This window comes from Calypte anna, chromosome 15, assembly GCF_003957555.1.
Source record: "Calypte anna isolate BGI_N300 chromosome 15, bCalAnn1_v1.p, whole genome shotgun sequence".
Taxonomy (NCBI): Eukaryota; Metazoa; Chordata; class Aves; order Apodiformes; family Trochilidae; genus Calypte; species Calypte anna.
In genome coordinates, this window is record NC_044261.1 from 1,944,707 (window position 1) to 1,960,709 (window position 16,003).

The following is a 16,003-nucleotide window of genomic DNA, read 5'->3' on the forward strand; positions in this document are numbered from 1 at the left end:
CCAAAAGTAACTGATGAAACACCCATGTCCCAAGGTTTGGGGGACTGTAGCCCCCCCCAAGCCAAGTCCTCCCTGTGTGTCCCAGCAGAGGGGAAAAGCCCGAGTGACACACGGGAGTGACACACAGGGGTGGGATTGCTCCTGTGCAGTCCCTGCCATGGGTCAGCATCTCCAGGGTGGGAGCTGTGGGGTTTCCTGGCACTTCAATAACCTTGAAAGCTTCTCTGTCTCACATGTCACATCAGCCGGTGACAATGACAAGCTGCTATTCCAGATTAGAAGGAGAGAGAGGGAGAGAGAAAAGTCAGAGACAAGAGGGCTGGGGGGGCAGCTAACTTAACTATTACAGCCAAAAGAGGGCATGGGGTTATTTTTAACCCGGAGTGGGATGTATTTATTGTTTCAGCCCAGGGGCAGTGAGGGCACTGCCTCAGACACCTCTCCCAGCAAAGCCGGCAGCCGTGAGAAGCCATGGTGAGTACTGAGAGCTCCAGTGGGAAGAGGAAAAGTCTCCTGGGTTTTTCTTTCAGCAGGATAGCTTCACCGGGCAGGGAGTGATGGAAGTGAGAGGGGTGTAACAGCCAGGGATCCATCCATCCATCCCTCTGGCCCCAGAAGGGAGATGAGCAAACTGGGGAGCATCGGGTGGCACTGAGAGCATCCCCGTGGGAACACAGAGGGGTTTGCCACCCCAGCAGAGCTTTCTACCTGGGGCAAACCAGTTTGGGGTCCAAACACCCTCTTGCTGCTGTCCTTTCCTCCAAAGCAGCAAGAAGAAAATCATTCCTGCTCTGCCTCCTCCTGGCAGACCCCTCTAGTCAGAGGGAAAAGCTGCCGGAGCTTGTGGGCAGAGATGAGATGATGGGCAGGGTGGGAGGGTGAGCAGCTCCATCCTCCCCTCCTGTTGGTAAGAACCATCAGGCAATTTCTGGTTGTTTCAAGCCTCAGCATTTGAGAAGGCAGATTTTTTTTTTTCCTGTGTTCTTAGAGGAAAGGTAAGGGAGCACCTCAAAACCACAGCAACCTCAGCAGTGCTCCCAAATCTGGGTTTCCACCAGGGAAAACCTCACCCCAGTGTTGATCCTTTCCCCTGGCCCAGCCTTTGGTAGGGAATTGATTTCTCAGCTCATCTTTCCTCAGATCTATTTGCCTAAATTCATCAGAGAAGCGAAGCTGGAGCTGTAATTTAAGGAGGAATCGTGATGTCCCTCAGTATCTTGGAGGGTCCCATGTGCCCAGAGCTCCTGAGCAAGGCACGGGAAAGGCACCGAGCACCCAAACACCAGCCCAAATCCACCAGGAAGGACTCATGACTAAGGACAGGGTAGTTTAAAGCTTTTGTTCCATCCCATAAAAAGCCACTGACTTAGTGATACAAACCTCTTCAGGCACCCAAGAAAGCCAAGAAGAAGATTGAAGGTGCTAATTCCAATGTCTTCTCCATGTTTGAGCAGGCCCAGATCCAGGAATTCAAAGAGGTAGGTGGGTCTGGGGGAAATGACTGAGGGTCTTGGATAGGATGGGACCTTCAGCTCCTTCCTCAGCACTTTCAGGTCAGTGACAGCTGATTTACAAGAGGCAGAAGCCTGGTTTTGAGCTGTTTTATTTTAAAAGTGTGAGTAACAACTCGGTGACATTGTTAAATACAGTGTGGCCTCAAAGTGTCCTCACAGGAGCCCACATCCTGCAGAGGAGCTGGCAGCTTCCAGGAGAGCAGAACATCTCCCAGCTGGCTCTTACCTGCCGTGCCATCCTCTGGGGATCCCAGTTAGAGGGATAATTGGTCCCAGCTGGGGGAGTTGATGGCTCAGCCTGTCCTCCCCAGTTGGTCTCATTGTCCCAGGGCTGCTGGATGAAGTTATTTCTCCCTCACTGGGTCAGGACCCCCAAAGCCCCATCCTGAGCAGGGCTCAAAGTGCCCTCATCCCACCCATGATGATGTCAAAGAGAGGAGGAGGGTAAGAAAGCCTTTGAGAAGGCCACCAGTTCTCCCTGTGCTCTCTGTCCTCTCCCTGTGCTTCCAGGCCTTCACCATCATGGATCAGAACCGGGATGGCTTCATTGACAAAGCAGATCTCAGAGACACATTTGCTGCTCTTGGTGAGGTCCTTTTTAGGTTCTTTCCCTCCCCAAGAGCTTAAACAGCATCAAGACCTCAAAAACCACCTGGGAGCCCCCACTTAACCCAACCCTGGAGTTCCCTGCATCTCCTGGTTTGCTGAAAACCTCCTGATGCAAAGCTGGTTTTACAAGCCAGTGAGATCTGGGGATTCAGACACTTTTTTTCTGGGATCCTGGAGCCCAAGAAACCAGAGCCAAAGTCCTTTGCCAGCAAATCATTTTTCCCCTCCCCACTTTTTCTGCTGCTGCTCCTTGTCAAAGTTGGACAGGGCAAGTTGTCTCTTCCCTTGGAGAAAAACCTCCAGAGCAAAGCTCCCATGGTGTGTCCTTTAGCCCCTGGCACATGGAGCAGAGCCTGGAGGTCTGTGGGGTTTGCAGCCAGGCAGGGCCAGGAGGGTTCCCCAATGCTGCTCTCCTCTAGGGCGCCTGAATGTGAAAAATGAGGAGATTGATGAGATGATAAAGGAGGCACCCGGCCCAATCAACTTCACTGTTTTCCTCACCATGTTTGGGGAGAAACTCAAAGGTAAGAGGGCACCCAGGGAGCTGGGAGGGGGTCAGTGGGCACCCATGTCACCATGATATCCTTGGGAAGCCACCCATCTTCTGGAGCCTCAGTCACCTCTCCAAGTGGCTCCATCAGAATCTCCTTGGAAGACTGGGACATTATCTCCTTCCCCTATTACTCCCACATCCTTCAGTGCCAGTTCCTCCCAGAGGCACCAGTGGGACCATCACTGGTAACACCCATTCCCAAGAGTTCCATCAAAGCCTGGACAAACCAGTCTCTGTCCAGGCTTGGGTGCTCTCCTTGCTTCCCCATCCTGAAACACCACAGAAAGGACAAACTCAGTGCCATGTACTCTGAGCAGCTGTCCCCAGGAAGGTCCCCACACCTCAAAACTGACCTGCAATACCAACAGTTCCAAAGGCAGAGGTGGGGCCTGGATTTCATTCAGTGTCTCCCCAACTTGTTGGGCAGGATGAACAGGTTCTCCATGCCTCAGTTTCCCCAGCCATAAAAAAAAAAAAAAAGAAAAAGAAAAAGCACACCTGACTGTGATGCTACTGTCCCCATAAGAGGGGACAGGAGATCTTGTGGCACCTCTGACCAGCATGGCCACCCAGAATGACTTTGACCCACCAGCCCTGTGTGACTGTACTCTGTGTCACTCAACCAGAGGCACACAGCCCCCAGGGTACACAGCCCCTGTGCCTGCAGCTCTATAAATACACCCCAAGATAAGATAAAGAGAGGGTGGGAGGGAGGTGGTGACACTGCTCTGTGGTCACACTGTCACATCTGCTCCTCTCCGTGCCACCAGCCACAGTGGAGGCCCCCACTGCAGGCTCAGCATTTCTGCAGGTCCCCTATTTCCCAGCCTTGCCCCCCACTTTCTCCCTGAAGGTTTTGGGGTGCAGGAAGCTCCCCTTCCTCCCCCACCACCTCCAATGTCACCCGCAGGTGCTGACCCAGAGGAGACGATCCTGAACGCGTTCAAGGTGTTCGACCCAGAGGGGAAGGGCCTGAAATCTGACTAGTGAGTAGGGTGGGGGGTGCCTGGGGAGGGGGTGTCCCCCACCCAGGCCACCCTGCTGCTCACCATCCTCTCCTTTGCAGCATCAAAGAAATGCTGATGACACAGGGAGAGAGGTTTTCCCAGGAGGAGGTACCACAGCCATTCCCAAAGACCCCCAGATCCCTTTCCCAACCCCCAAAACCCTTCTTGTGCTGCTCCTTCAACCCTGCCTCTCTCCCTGCAGATTGATCAGATGTTTGCAGCCTTCCCCCCAGACATGTCTGGCAACCTGGACTACAAAAACCTTGTCCATGTCATCACACACGGCGAGGAGAAGGACTAGCCCGGGGTCCACCAGGTCACCTCTGTGCAGGTGGCACTGGGGGGAGGATTTCCCTTTGCCTCTCCCCTCCCTGGGAACACCTGAACATCATCCACATTAAACTGCCTTTTGGCCAGAGGAAATCCAGATGCTGGTGAGAGGTGCTCGTGTGGTGTCTGCATGGGGTGTCTGTGCCCAGTGGGAACCCCCAGACCCCTCCCTGCCCCACTCCACATCACCCCTGAGTGCTCCCGAGTCCCTCTGCCCCACTCTTACCCAGCCTGGCCCAGTTCCCAGCCCTATACAGCCATTTTCACACTGGGTTGTGGCTAGCACCCAGCTGGTCCCACCAGCCCAAGGCCTGAGCTGCTTGCAAGCCCCAGATTCCTCTCCTCGGGTCACTCTTTGGTCTGATACCATCCTGACCCAAAATTCACAGCCAGCCAGCACACTCAGCCCCTCAGGGTCCCTTCATGTCCCCCTGGAGCAGACACGGTGCAGGACTGGCACTGAGGTCCCCATCTCATCCTTGCAGCCATGCCATGCCCAGAGGACACCCCTGCAGGATGGGGCAGGAACAAAAAAAGAGCTCAATTAAAACACAGAATAAGCAGGTGGTGGATATACAAGGTCTGGGTCAGGAGAAGGGGGAAAGATGGGCAGCCCTGACCCACCAGCAGCAGGTTCTGATCCATGATCTGCCCTTTTCCTCTATGCTCTTTCCTGAGCTTGGTATGGTCACAGCTGCCTTGCCATGGCTTTGGCCATGACTTTGCTGCTCTCATTGCATCTTTCCTCATGCAAGCTGGCTTCCTCAGCTGTTTTCCATAGTTTTTCCTATCAGCAAAGATTTTGCCAGGAGTCACACCAGCCCCTTGCTCTCCCCTCCACCAGATCCAGGCCAGATCCAGCCTGGACACTGGAGACAATCCCAGGAAAGGCTGTGGGATGCCCACCAGACGTGCCTAACAGAGGCTGGGGATCATCCCTCTACCCTGGGAGCAGGGACATCCCACTTGGATCCCCCTGGGGACCACTGTTCCCATTCCAGGAGGGCCCCACAGAGCCCAGGCAGCTCTTGCACCTCCAGACACTGCAGTATTTTTGCTGGGAACACGGTGGCAGCATTGAGACACTTTTGACTCTGAGATCTCAAGTCCTCTGTCTGCTGGAGTTACATTTTTTTGCTGCCCCTTTGCATTCCCCTCATCCCCGGGCAGGTCAGGTCCTGAGCTGGATTCTGGTGTGGGTGGTGATGCTGAACACATGGGAGAGGAAAAACCCACCCCAGCACCTAATTCTCAGCACTCAGCTCTAGAGAAGAGCAGTGAATCCCCTCTCTGAAGCTGCAGCCCCCCTCTCTTCACATCCCCTCTCATCACTGGCATCACCCATCAATGCCAAATTTGCCCCAGGAGGTTGGCAAGGGCAGGGACCGAGCTCGTGAGCTGGTGTGGACTGTTCAAGAGAGGTGCTCAACCTTCCCCTCTGCTCATCCAGCTTCTTCTGGAGCTTCAAGTATTTGCTGTCAAAAGCAGCCTTTTGGATTGGCAGGTTTTCAATCTCTTCTCAGAGGCTGTGAATTTTGGGTCAGGATGGTACCAGACCAAAGAGTGACCCAGGGAGAGGGAAGCAAATGGTTTGAAGCTGTTGCAGGACCAGGGGGGCTCAGATCTCTACTGAAAGACCTCGACCAGGGCTGGGAGAAACACAACCCAAGAGATTTTAAGTTGGCCCTGCACCATCCTCCTCTCAAAAGGCAACAGGCTGGTCAAGGCAGAGCTGGAGCTGGTGTTGTCCAAGGCAAGGTGGCTTTGAGCATCTTGGGTTTATCACAAACCAGGTGCAGACCTTCAGGCTTCTTGGCATAGCACAAGTGTTGCATTTGGGTCACCAGGCTTGAAGGAGCCTTTGAGATATTCTGGGAGCAACCAGGCCAGGGGAACAAGCCAGGGCCTTTATGCAGCTTGTGTCAACCAAATGCATTTGCACCAGCACCCTTTTTTTTTTCCTGAGCAAAAAGCATTTTGGGCCCCAGACACAGTCTCAAAAATCCTGCAAGATGTTTGCTTACATTGTTCAGATGCATCTCTAGGGTCTCAGGCTGCTTGTGCCTCTGGTTGCCACTGCTTTTGCCTTCACCACCTGGTTTTGCTTCTTTTTTTCCAAGCTCTTGTATCTGCACACACACAGAAAGGGAAAAAAAAAAAAAAAAAAAAAGACAGTTTAATCTCCACCCCTGTGTTCTGGACTCTTGTCAGGACACTGAGCCAAAGAAAATACCCTCTGCTGACCTGAGCTACAGCAACCGGGTCATTAATGAGCTCACAGTTCAAGAAGCAGCTTTAATCCCAGAGGATCCCATCCTGCACACGCAGAAACATAAACTAACCAGGAATGGTTTATTTTTGTGTCACACTGGAAAGGCAGCTGCCTCTGGAGGGAAATTCAGCCCCTGTGGAGCAAGGCCCAGCAGAGCAGCAGAGGAATGAGGGATGGGGCTTGGGTGATGGGGTGGTGCTGGTCAGGTTTGGTGCAGGGGGAATGAGTGGGGGAAAGGGGGAATTTAGAGGGAGGAAAGGTTTCGCCAGCAGTGGGAAGTTCCCAGAGGAAATAAATGCCTGAAGAGCTGAAGAACTGCTTTAAAAAAGGATGTTTCTTGCTGCCACAGAGAGGTTGGTCACCTGGGCAAACATCACCAGCAGTCATAAACTGGACACAGGGGAGGTGGTTAAGGGCATCCCCACCTCCAGCTCTTTGCTGCCACCTCAAATAATTCACTGCCACCCAAACCAAGCCCAGCAGCCACTTCAGAGCAAAGGCCACCAGGTGCTTTTCTCTTGGGTAACCACCACTCCTCAGGGCAAGGAGGTGATCCCCTTGGCAGAGCCTCCATGGTGCCTCTGGAGAAGTTCAGTGTTGGATCATGCTTTAGTTTTTACCTTTGGGCTGCTCGTTCCTTCCAGGCAACTCAGCTGCTTGTTCTGCTCCTCAGGAAGGGGATGAGGGATGCTCCAGGAGCCAAGCCTGCTATTAAGAGGGAAAAATGAACCTCAGGTAAAGGGGTGGTTGTGTCCCCCTGCTTGTTTGGCACATGAGGAAGCCATCACAGATGGCCTCACGAGGAGTAAAAGGAGAGCATTTGTAGGTAGTGATGTCATGGCAAAAAAAAGCTCCTCTTGTTGAATTTAGAGAGAGGGGAAGAACAGATGGTTTGAGCTATTCCACCCCGTTTGGTACCTGGGTTTCCATAGAAATCCTGGAAAGGCCAGGCCACCCCATGCAGAGCACTTGGGGAGCTCAGGTGGGGACATCACCTGGATTCAGCCCCATCCAACTGCAGCCAGGGAGAGAACCGGGGCCAAGCCCACAGCCCCCACCCCAAAACTGTCCCCCCAAGCTTGTTCTAGCCCTTCAGGACCCCTTTCCCACAACACTGCTCCCACTGACACAGGGCACTGTGGTTCCTCTCTAGCCAGAGGATGGGACTGTCACAGCACTTGGGTATTCCCAAGAAACAGCCCCAAATAAGCACTGGAGAAGCAAGATCTCAGCAGAGAGCTGGTCCCATGGAACTGGCACTGGTCTGGTGAGCACAACAGTGGCATCATGGGGGAGCATGGACTGGTTTTCCATGGGGACCATGACCAAGGAGATGGAGCACCATGGGAGTGCTGGGAGCTTACACTGTGTGGATCAACAGGGTTTCCATGCCCCAAAACCATCCCTGAAGCTCTGAGATCTCCCTGGATGCCTGACCAAAGCAAGCAGAAACCCTCATTTTATCAGTTCCCCCTTCTGCAGTGCTTGAACCACCCCATAACCTGGAACTTGGAAGACTTTTGCCCCATCCCCAGCAGAGTTCAGGACCAAGAAGCTGATCCATCCAAGAACCAATTCCCTCCCCTTTCCTGACAGCTCCCTGGGTTTCTGACCTGGTTTCTCTCTGTTCTGCTCATGAAGAGGCAGCAACCACCCCATCCTTGCCATCTCCAGCTGCATCCAGATGCCCTGGAGGTGCCCACCATGGAGAGAGCAGCAAAGCTTGGCACTACCAACCTGGAGAGAGTCCCTGGGGACAGAGCCTGTTTAGGTGGCCAACATAAGAGGCAAGTTAAGGATTGGTGCCTTATTTCCATGCAGGAAAGCACAGGGGAGCCCTGGGCTGAGTCACAAGAGCCCTGATAATCCCTTCTCCATAAGCTGGAGCGCGTGGCTGGCTCCTTCTTGGGGCTCAGCAAACCCCAAAATCCCAGGAGGGCAGAAGCACCAGACAGTGCCAGAGGCTGTAGCAGAGCTGGGATTTATAGCCCTGATGTTCCTTACTCAGCTTTGGGATGAAGGGGGAGAAAGAGCTGCTGAAGGTGAGCAAAGGACATCCCTGTCCCAGTTTGTGGAGCTGCGGCGAGCTCAAGGCCATGAGGAAAATCCCCAAGCAGTGCCTCACCTCCCCCTTATCCTGGAGACTTGGATGAGCTAACAAGCCAGCCATCAAATTCCAGGCTAATTCACAGCCAGAGAGGCTCTGAGGATGCATTTAATTGGAAATGATTTTCACAGCAGAGAGCAGAATGGGGCATTAGATAAGAAAAAAAATCTCAACCAAAGGCAGAGAGATGCTGGGAAGGCAGCAGAGCCTGGGGGGGGGTCCCACTGGGGCTGGGGGAACCTCAGAGCTTTTCATGCTGCTCCTTGCACAGCTGAGAGCTCAGTGGGATTATAAGAATAATGTCCCCAGGGATGAGGTTGTCTCAGTGGCCCTTGGCTTTGTCACACCACAGATCCCTTCTCCCCAGTTTGCTTCTCTTCCCCCTCAGCAGTAAGAGCACCAAACCTCCAGCTCAAAATAAAGGTAGAGCTGCAGGGCTGGACATTATTTTTCCAGAAATGATGCTGTTGGGTTGCCCTTGGCTTGAACTGCTCCAGCCTCAAAATACAGCCCAGGTTGTCTGTGCTTTTTGTGCTGCTTCTCCATGGACCAATTGTTTAGCCATGAACAAGTCAGTCAATTAATCTGTTGAGGAAGGATCTGGTTTGGTGGAGCCTGTGTCTGTCACCCTCATTGCAGAACATTTCTTTTACTAAAAGAGACTCTTTTCACCCAAACAAGGCTGGACTGTCAGACTTGTTCAGAGTGAGGATGAATTCATGGTCTGGGGGGACCTTTCAGCTGTGTGTAACAGCAGCAGGATGAGGCTGGGACATCTAAATCCAACACATCTCCATCTTCTGGGTGAGACAGAAGAAAAGGGACTTTCTCTGCAATTTTCATCTTAACTTCCCTGATTTAATAAGCACATTTAGCACTGATTGACATGGAGAAATTACTCCTTCAGCTGCAGATTTAGGGGCTAATTAGAACAATTTGTACTGTTTTAAGGGCCCAATTCTTATCAGCATAAATCCTCCCCCTTTCAGCAATTATTTCCCCATTTCTCCAGGTCCTGCAGGACGTGGTCAGGGTTGGGCTGGCTCTGCTCTGACCTCACCTTCCTGGGAGTGTCCCATCGAGTCAAAAAAAATAAATCTCAGGGGGAAACTAGAGAATCAGCCCCATATTGTCATGCAAATGTAACACATTCCTGTTACTTAATGCCTATTTATAACAAATCCCAAATTTAATTCTACTTAACCCATCTTCGGTGTTTGACACATGAAATCTGTGAGTCAGAGGACTATATATGGAACTGTCAGAACTTTCTTTTTTCCCCTCCTCTAAAAACCTGGATTAAATCCTCACCAAACTCCAGCCAGCTCCAGCAGCAGCACTGGGAGGAGCAGGAAGATGCTGACAACTGCTAAGGCAGCTGGTGATGGGGAAAGATCACCACAACCTGAAGTCCAGGGGCAAAACCTCATGGAAGAAGCCCTAAATTCTTGGCTGAAATGGACCTGGAGGGATACCTCATCCTCATGGAGTCACCTTACTAAAACTTAGCTTGGGAGTGACCTCCTCTGATGAGCATATTCTCTACCCAGGTTTTGCTTTCTGGTTGCCTCTGTATGTGCAGCCTTTGATGGGCAGAACCAGTTTTGGTCCCAAAAGAGTTACAAACCCATTTGAGAGTTGTAGACCTGCAGCCTGGTGCAACTGGCCTGGGTTTTGCTCCATGAATTTCTTACAGAAAAGGTTTATTTCAAAATATCCCAGTCTCCCAGTGCTGAGCCATCCTCCTGGAATTTACTCCTTCTTGCCTGCCCTTCCTCAGCACCCACTCTTCTGGGAAAGAAGGGTGCCCAGCATCTGAAACAACACTACAAACTTCTGATGATTTTTTTTTTTTCTTATTTAACACTTAAAACCTCCAGAAAACAAGAGCCAAAGATGCCAGGCACACCAGAAGCATGCAGCAGGGCATCCTTCTCACTTTGAAAGTTTAAAGTGGAAACATAACAAGTGTAAATCTATCCTTAGAGACAACAAAATAGCACAGAAGTAACTAGGTTTCACCTCTGGGGATGTTCTTCCTGGCAGCAGCAAAGGGTTGAAGGCAGCAGGATGAGATGAAGGTGCCTGCTCAGGCAAACAGATCCAAGTTTTAAGAGTAATTGGTATGAAGTAAGGGGAGAGAAGGTTGCTCACTGCTTCCTCAATTACAACCAAGAGGAATCACAGCTGTAATTTCCTCTTTGCTCAAAGAGGAAATTGTCACCATCATTTCCTGCAGCTGGGCTTCTTCTGGATTGCTGACACCCCCCAAAACGTGCTTTCCAGCAGCCAGCACTGACTCCTCCGTGGCATTACTTGCTGTGACTTTCTTAAAGGGTCGTTTTGGGGAGTGTGTTTCCCAGATCTTGACTTTGGGGAAGTAAAACTCTTTTCCACTGCAGGCTTAGCAACACCACTGGAGCTTAATAACATGGAGTTGCTTCACCTCTGTGCTAACTCACAGATGGTTTTGTCTGCAGCAGATACTCAGTGCTGAATTACTGCTCAAAGGCTGCCCCTGGGAGGGGGGGGGATGCAAAAGCACAATAGCTGAGGACAAGCTGCTGTCTGAAAGCAAGAAAAGTCCAAAAATGTCACTGGCCTGAGGTCAAATCTGGCAGGTAGCAAACACTCAGACACTGTAGGAAGAGCTGAGCTGAAGCAAGAGGAGAGAACAGAGGATTCAAGGACAGAAGCCAGAAGCTGCTGTCACTCGGGGTCCTCCCTGAGTTCTCCATGCAGAGATTATTTTTTTTACTGGGATTTAGGCACAGTAACACCCTTAGCAGGGCTGCTGATCCCTCAGCACTTTTTTTTTTTTTTTTTTTTTGAGCCATTTTGCAGCATAAAACCCAAGCAGGAGGCAGGGTTTTTGCTCAGGGGGGGAGGCATGCAATGCAATAACTCTGAAGGTCTGAGAAGACACTTGCTTAGGACTAATCCCAGCTGATAAATTCCCACCCTGACCTCCCAGATCCCAGTTTTCCCCCAGGGAAGTCTGTTGGCTGCTCCTGATGCCTCCCTGCCAGCTCTAGCTGGAGAACAGTGGGAAAAGGGGTAGGAGGGGGATTTGTGGCTGAGAAAGCAGCACATGGGGGGGGTCAGGAGGCAAAATCCCTTCCCTGTGTCCCCATGAGCTCCCCAGGCAGAGCTGGGCAGCACAGGAGAGTGCAGCAAGTTTGGGAAGAGTTATTTCCAGTTAATTATTCCTGATTATTACCCCGTGCAATGCTCTTGGTCGGGGCTAAGAATCCCTGATTAGTTGAGCACTGTCTGAACGTGGCTTCAGGCAAAGGAGGCTTTGCTTATACAAGATCACTCAGGGAAATTATTTTGAATTAACATTTAAAGGCAATTAATTAAACTGCTGTATGGGTGTTCTGCACCATCTGCATTCACTTCATTTCCTTTTACTTTCCCAAATCAAATGAAGACCACTTGGTCTTTGGGTTAAGCACAGGAGGAGAGGATTTGGGGTGGGAGGGCAGGAAAACTGAAATAAATCTGCCTGGAGGAACTTCACCCCAGCTTGGTGTGATGATGATGATGATGATGATGATGATGATGATGATGATGATGATGATGATGATGATGATGATGATGGTGATGATGATGGTGATGATGGTGATGATGATGGTGATGCTATAGACACTCCCAGACCTTTCTCTCTCCCCACTTTTGGAGTTATGGGAAGAGGTTTGGGCACTCTGAGGTATCTCAATGGTAAGAAATTGGGTGCATCAACTGCTCCCCTTCTGGCTCAGTGACATTAATGCCTGATTAAGCAGATGGAGAACTGCACAAATGCAGATAAATGACCCAGGGTGGATCAGCTCAGGGTTCCCTGCCTGAGCAGCAGCACGATGATGATGATGATGATGATGATGATGATGATGAGCAGACAGCCATGGGCATGGCAGTGAGCAGCTCAATGGAATAAGGCAGGGCAGGGTTCCTTCAGCACAAACCTCCCTCCCTGGACAAGAACCAGCCCAGCAAAGCCACTGGCAGCTTTTTCATTTGATTTAGGAACACGTCTCCCTGTAATTACCCTGTCTTGGCCCTGCCATTTTTCTGAAGCAGAATTTCAGACCAGCTCATGCTGAGAATAGCCACTTTCCCAGCCTGCCACCACCACTGCAGCCCTTCTCTGGAGATGGAACAGATTGTTCTGAACAGTCTGGTCCATTTGCCATTTCTAGGAGCTGGCTGGATCTGCTGTTTATTGCCACTCTCTCAGCAACTGATCTTTTGCAAGATGGGAGCTACCAATTGCCTCCTCTCCCACCAGCCCTTGCTTCATCCCCCTGGCTGCTGGACCAAAGCTTTACAAGATGTCAGCTGGTTTGTTGTAACTCTTGTTACTCAAGAGTTGCTTTAAATTAAAGCTTTAGAAAAGAAAACCCCCAGGGTTCAGAATGAATATTTCTCAGAGTGTAAATCTGCAGTGACCTGCAAGGAGTCCTCCCCTGCTTACTAGAAGGGGATTAGAGAAGATGCCCTTTAGTGGTCCCTTCCCACCCCAATTATTCCATGATTCTAAGGAAATGGAGAGGTGTCACTTATCAAAGCTGGGCTCTGATGAGCCTGTCCTGGAGTTTTGTTTGGTGCCAGCACACATTGCTGGGGCACACAAAAGGAGCACCCAGCAGGGAGATGGGGTGGCAGACCAAGCCTGTTTCTAACCCTGCTGCAGAAGGAGGTTTGGGAATGCAGGAGTGGGCATCTCCCCCCTGTCCCAGCAGCTTTTTGCAGTGAAGGGCAGGGAAAAGCAAGGTGACATGACCAGTGAGCTCTGGGCTGGCCAGGGCAGAGGGATGCAGGGATGCAGCCATCCCCTGCCTGCTCACTGCTCAGAGGGAGAAGAGGAGCAGGAGGTGGCTGAGCTTTGCCAGTTGCTTGGCAACCCCCCTGCAAATCTCCATCCTGTCAGAAAACATTTTCCCAGCCATTCCGATGAGTTTCACAGGCACAGGATCAGGCCTGGCTGATCAGGTGATTTTCAGAACCATCCCTGGAAGGGCTGCACATTCACTTTGGTCAAGTCCCAGCCCTGCAGCTGCACATCAGAGGGCTGTGAGGGGGGTGATGAGGCCCCTTGGGGCTCCTACATCCCCATTTTGGCTTCTGCTTGGGGGTGATGATGCTCTATATTACCTACATCCTAGAAAAACCCAGGGGATGCAACAGTCTCCCCCTTTCTGTCTACAGGCAACCCCTGGACAGGGCATGAGCTGCCTCCCAGGAGCAAATGAGCAGCTGAAAGGAGCCCAGGAGAGCTGCTCCCTGGTCCTGCTGGCTGGGAATCCCTCCATCAGCTGCTCCCTGCTCTCTCCAGGCTGAGAGGGAAGCTGGACCAGGCTGATCTGAGTTCAACTTTCATGTCCCTCCATCCCTGCAGGGGTAAGGCTGCAACCCAGCCCCTGCTCAGCCCAGCCAGGTTTTCCTCTGATGTCCTGCAGGCTGGACCTGGCTTCCTTGAACTGACCTGAAAATCCACCTTGCTCTTCCCTGACTGTCCAGCCTCTCCATGTGCCCATTTGTGTGGGAACTGATCCTTCTGCTTGGAGCTGATGAAGCAGGGAATTTCCTCAAGGAAAGCAAAACAGGCTTTTTGTCTTCTGGGTTTTTAGGTTAGGAAGGGTGGCTGGTGTTTTCCTCTCAGCTAGGCTGACACAACCTCTTCTCCTCCAGTGTGGGAGGGGAATTTGGCCCCTCTATTATTTGCCAAGTTTAGATGGGGATAATGATCCAGTGCTCGGGTTTCTATAGATTCTCAGGTCACTTTGCAAACATGAATTCATCCCAACAATGCAGCTGCAAGGAAACCGAGGCTTTATTGCTCCTGATTTAAAGAGAGGGAAACTGAGACCCAGGGAGCAAATGCTTTTCACAAGGCTGCAGAGCAAACAAGTGATGGATGCTGGGAGCAAACCCCGGGTCCCAAATGCCTTCCCATTTCTCACGGTGCTGTAGCACTCTCCTTCCCACACAAACCCATTCTGGAGCATCATATCCCACCAGCCCCAAATGTATCTCTTTTTTTTTTTTTTTTTTTTTCTATATATTTAGCTCCCAGGTTCTGTAAAGGGACGTTACATAAGAGACCTCAAGTGTGGCATTTTATAATTCACCAGCTCAACTCGTGCTCCTTCTAGAAAGCCGCCTGCGCAGCGCTCAGCAGCTCTGAGCCCTCTCCCATCTCCTTCTCCTCCTGAGCTGGCAGATTGTCCCACCAGACACTCATCTGTGCTTTTAAAGCCCCGTGCTGTGCCATTTCCCCAGCCCCACGCCACCTCTGAAGCCACCAGTGCTGCCACCAGCTCTGTTCCCACTGCAAATCTTCCAGGAGGGGAGGAGGCAGCTGAACGTGCTGCTCATGGAGGGCAGGTGCAGCCCTTGCTGCTGGGAAATCCTCTTTTAGGTTGCAGAATGGCCCAACAAGCCCTGAAATCCCCAAGGATTTGGGGGAGGGAGGGAGAGCAGCCAGCAAATTGGGCTCTGCAGAGAGTCCCACTCATCCCTCCCACAGAAATCGGTGTCCCCGAAGCAGAGGGGAGTGAGGTGACAGAGCCAGGGGTGGCCTCACTGCTACATGGGCCCTGTAACCCTGCTGCTCTCACTCCTGGGCACACCAGGAGGGCTGTGGACCCTCCTGCAACAGAAATGGGGGCTTTACACCCCAGGATGTAGCCCCCCAGAGAAGAAACCCAACCCTAAAGCTCCAGCAGCTGCTACAGCATCTTTGAAACTCAGTGTTCCCACAGCCTGTCTGGGATCTGCCTTCCCTGGTGCTCCTGATGCCTTCCCTGGTGCTCCTGATGCCTTCCCTGGGGCTCTCAGTGCCTTTCCTGATACTCTCAGTATCTTTCCTGGTGCTCTCAATGTCTTTCCTGGTTTCTTGATGCCTTTCCTGGTGCTCTCCATGTCTTTCCTGGTGCTCCTGATGCCTTTCCTGGTGCTCCTGATGCCTTTCCTGGTGCTCTCAGTGCCTTTCTTGGTCTCTTGATGCCTTTCCTGATACTCTCAGTATCTTTCCTGGTGCTCTCAATGCCTTTCCTGGTTTCTTGATGCCTTTCCTGGTGCTCTCAATATCTTTCCTGGTGCTCTCAGTGCCTTTCCTGGTTCTCTTGATGCCTTTCCTGGTCCCTTGATGCCTTTCCTGGTGCTCTCCATGCCTTTCCTGGTGTTCTCAATGTCTTTCCTGGTGCTCTCCATGTCTTTCCTGGTCTCTTGATGCCTTTCCTAGTGCTCTCAATGTCTGTTGACCCCCCAAGAGTTCAGAAATCTGGGTTGTAAGGGTAAGGAGGGAAACACCAAGGTACCAGCTCTTAGGATGCAGCATCCAGGGAGGGTTAAGTGCCCTTGCAGGGCTGACAGCTCCAAGGTGAGCTGAGGCTGGCAGGACAAACCTGACTGACAGCGTTTCTGGCTGAAATCCCTGCCTGCAGGCAAAGGCAAGAAGCCACTAAGGAATAAGGGAGGGCAGCCTGGCTCTCATCCCCCCCTCTGCAGCCCCGCAGCTCCTCCTGTGCCACCAACCTGCTGCTGGGACCTGGAAGCATCTGGAGGAGACCTGGTTGGATCCAGGATTTTTCTAATTACATCTGT

At 51.8% G+C, this 16,003-nt stretch overlaps 1 protein-coding gene across 1 annotated transcript; it reads left to right on the plus strand.

The window, feature by feature from the left end:
* Positions 1-421: 421 nt before the first annotated feature.
* Positions 422-4,104, plus strand: MYL2 (myosin light chain 2). Its single transcript, XM_008493689.2, has 7 exons — positions 422-474; positions 1,389-1,478; positions 2,025-2,100; positions 2,543-2,647; positions 3,587-3,662; positions 3,743-3,791; positions 3,886-4,104. The coding sequence occupies exons 1-7, from the start codon at positions 472-474 to the stop codon at positions 3,982-3,984; spliced, it is 498 nt and encodes a 165-aa protein (XP_008491911.1). The 5' UTR covers positions 422-471; the 3' UTR covers positions 3,985-4,104.
* Positions 4,105-16,003: the final 11,899 nt, after the last annotated feature.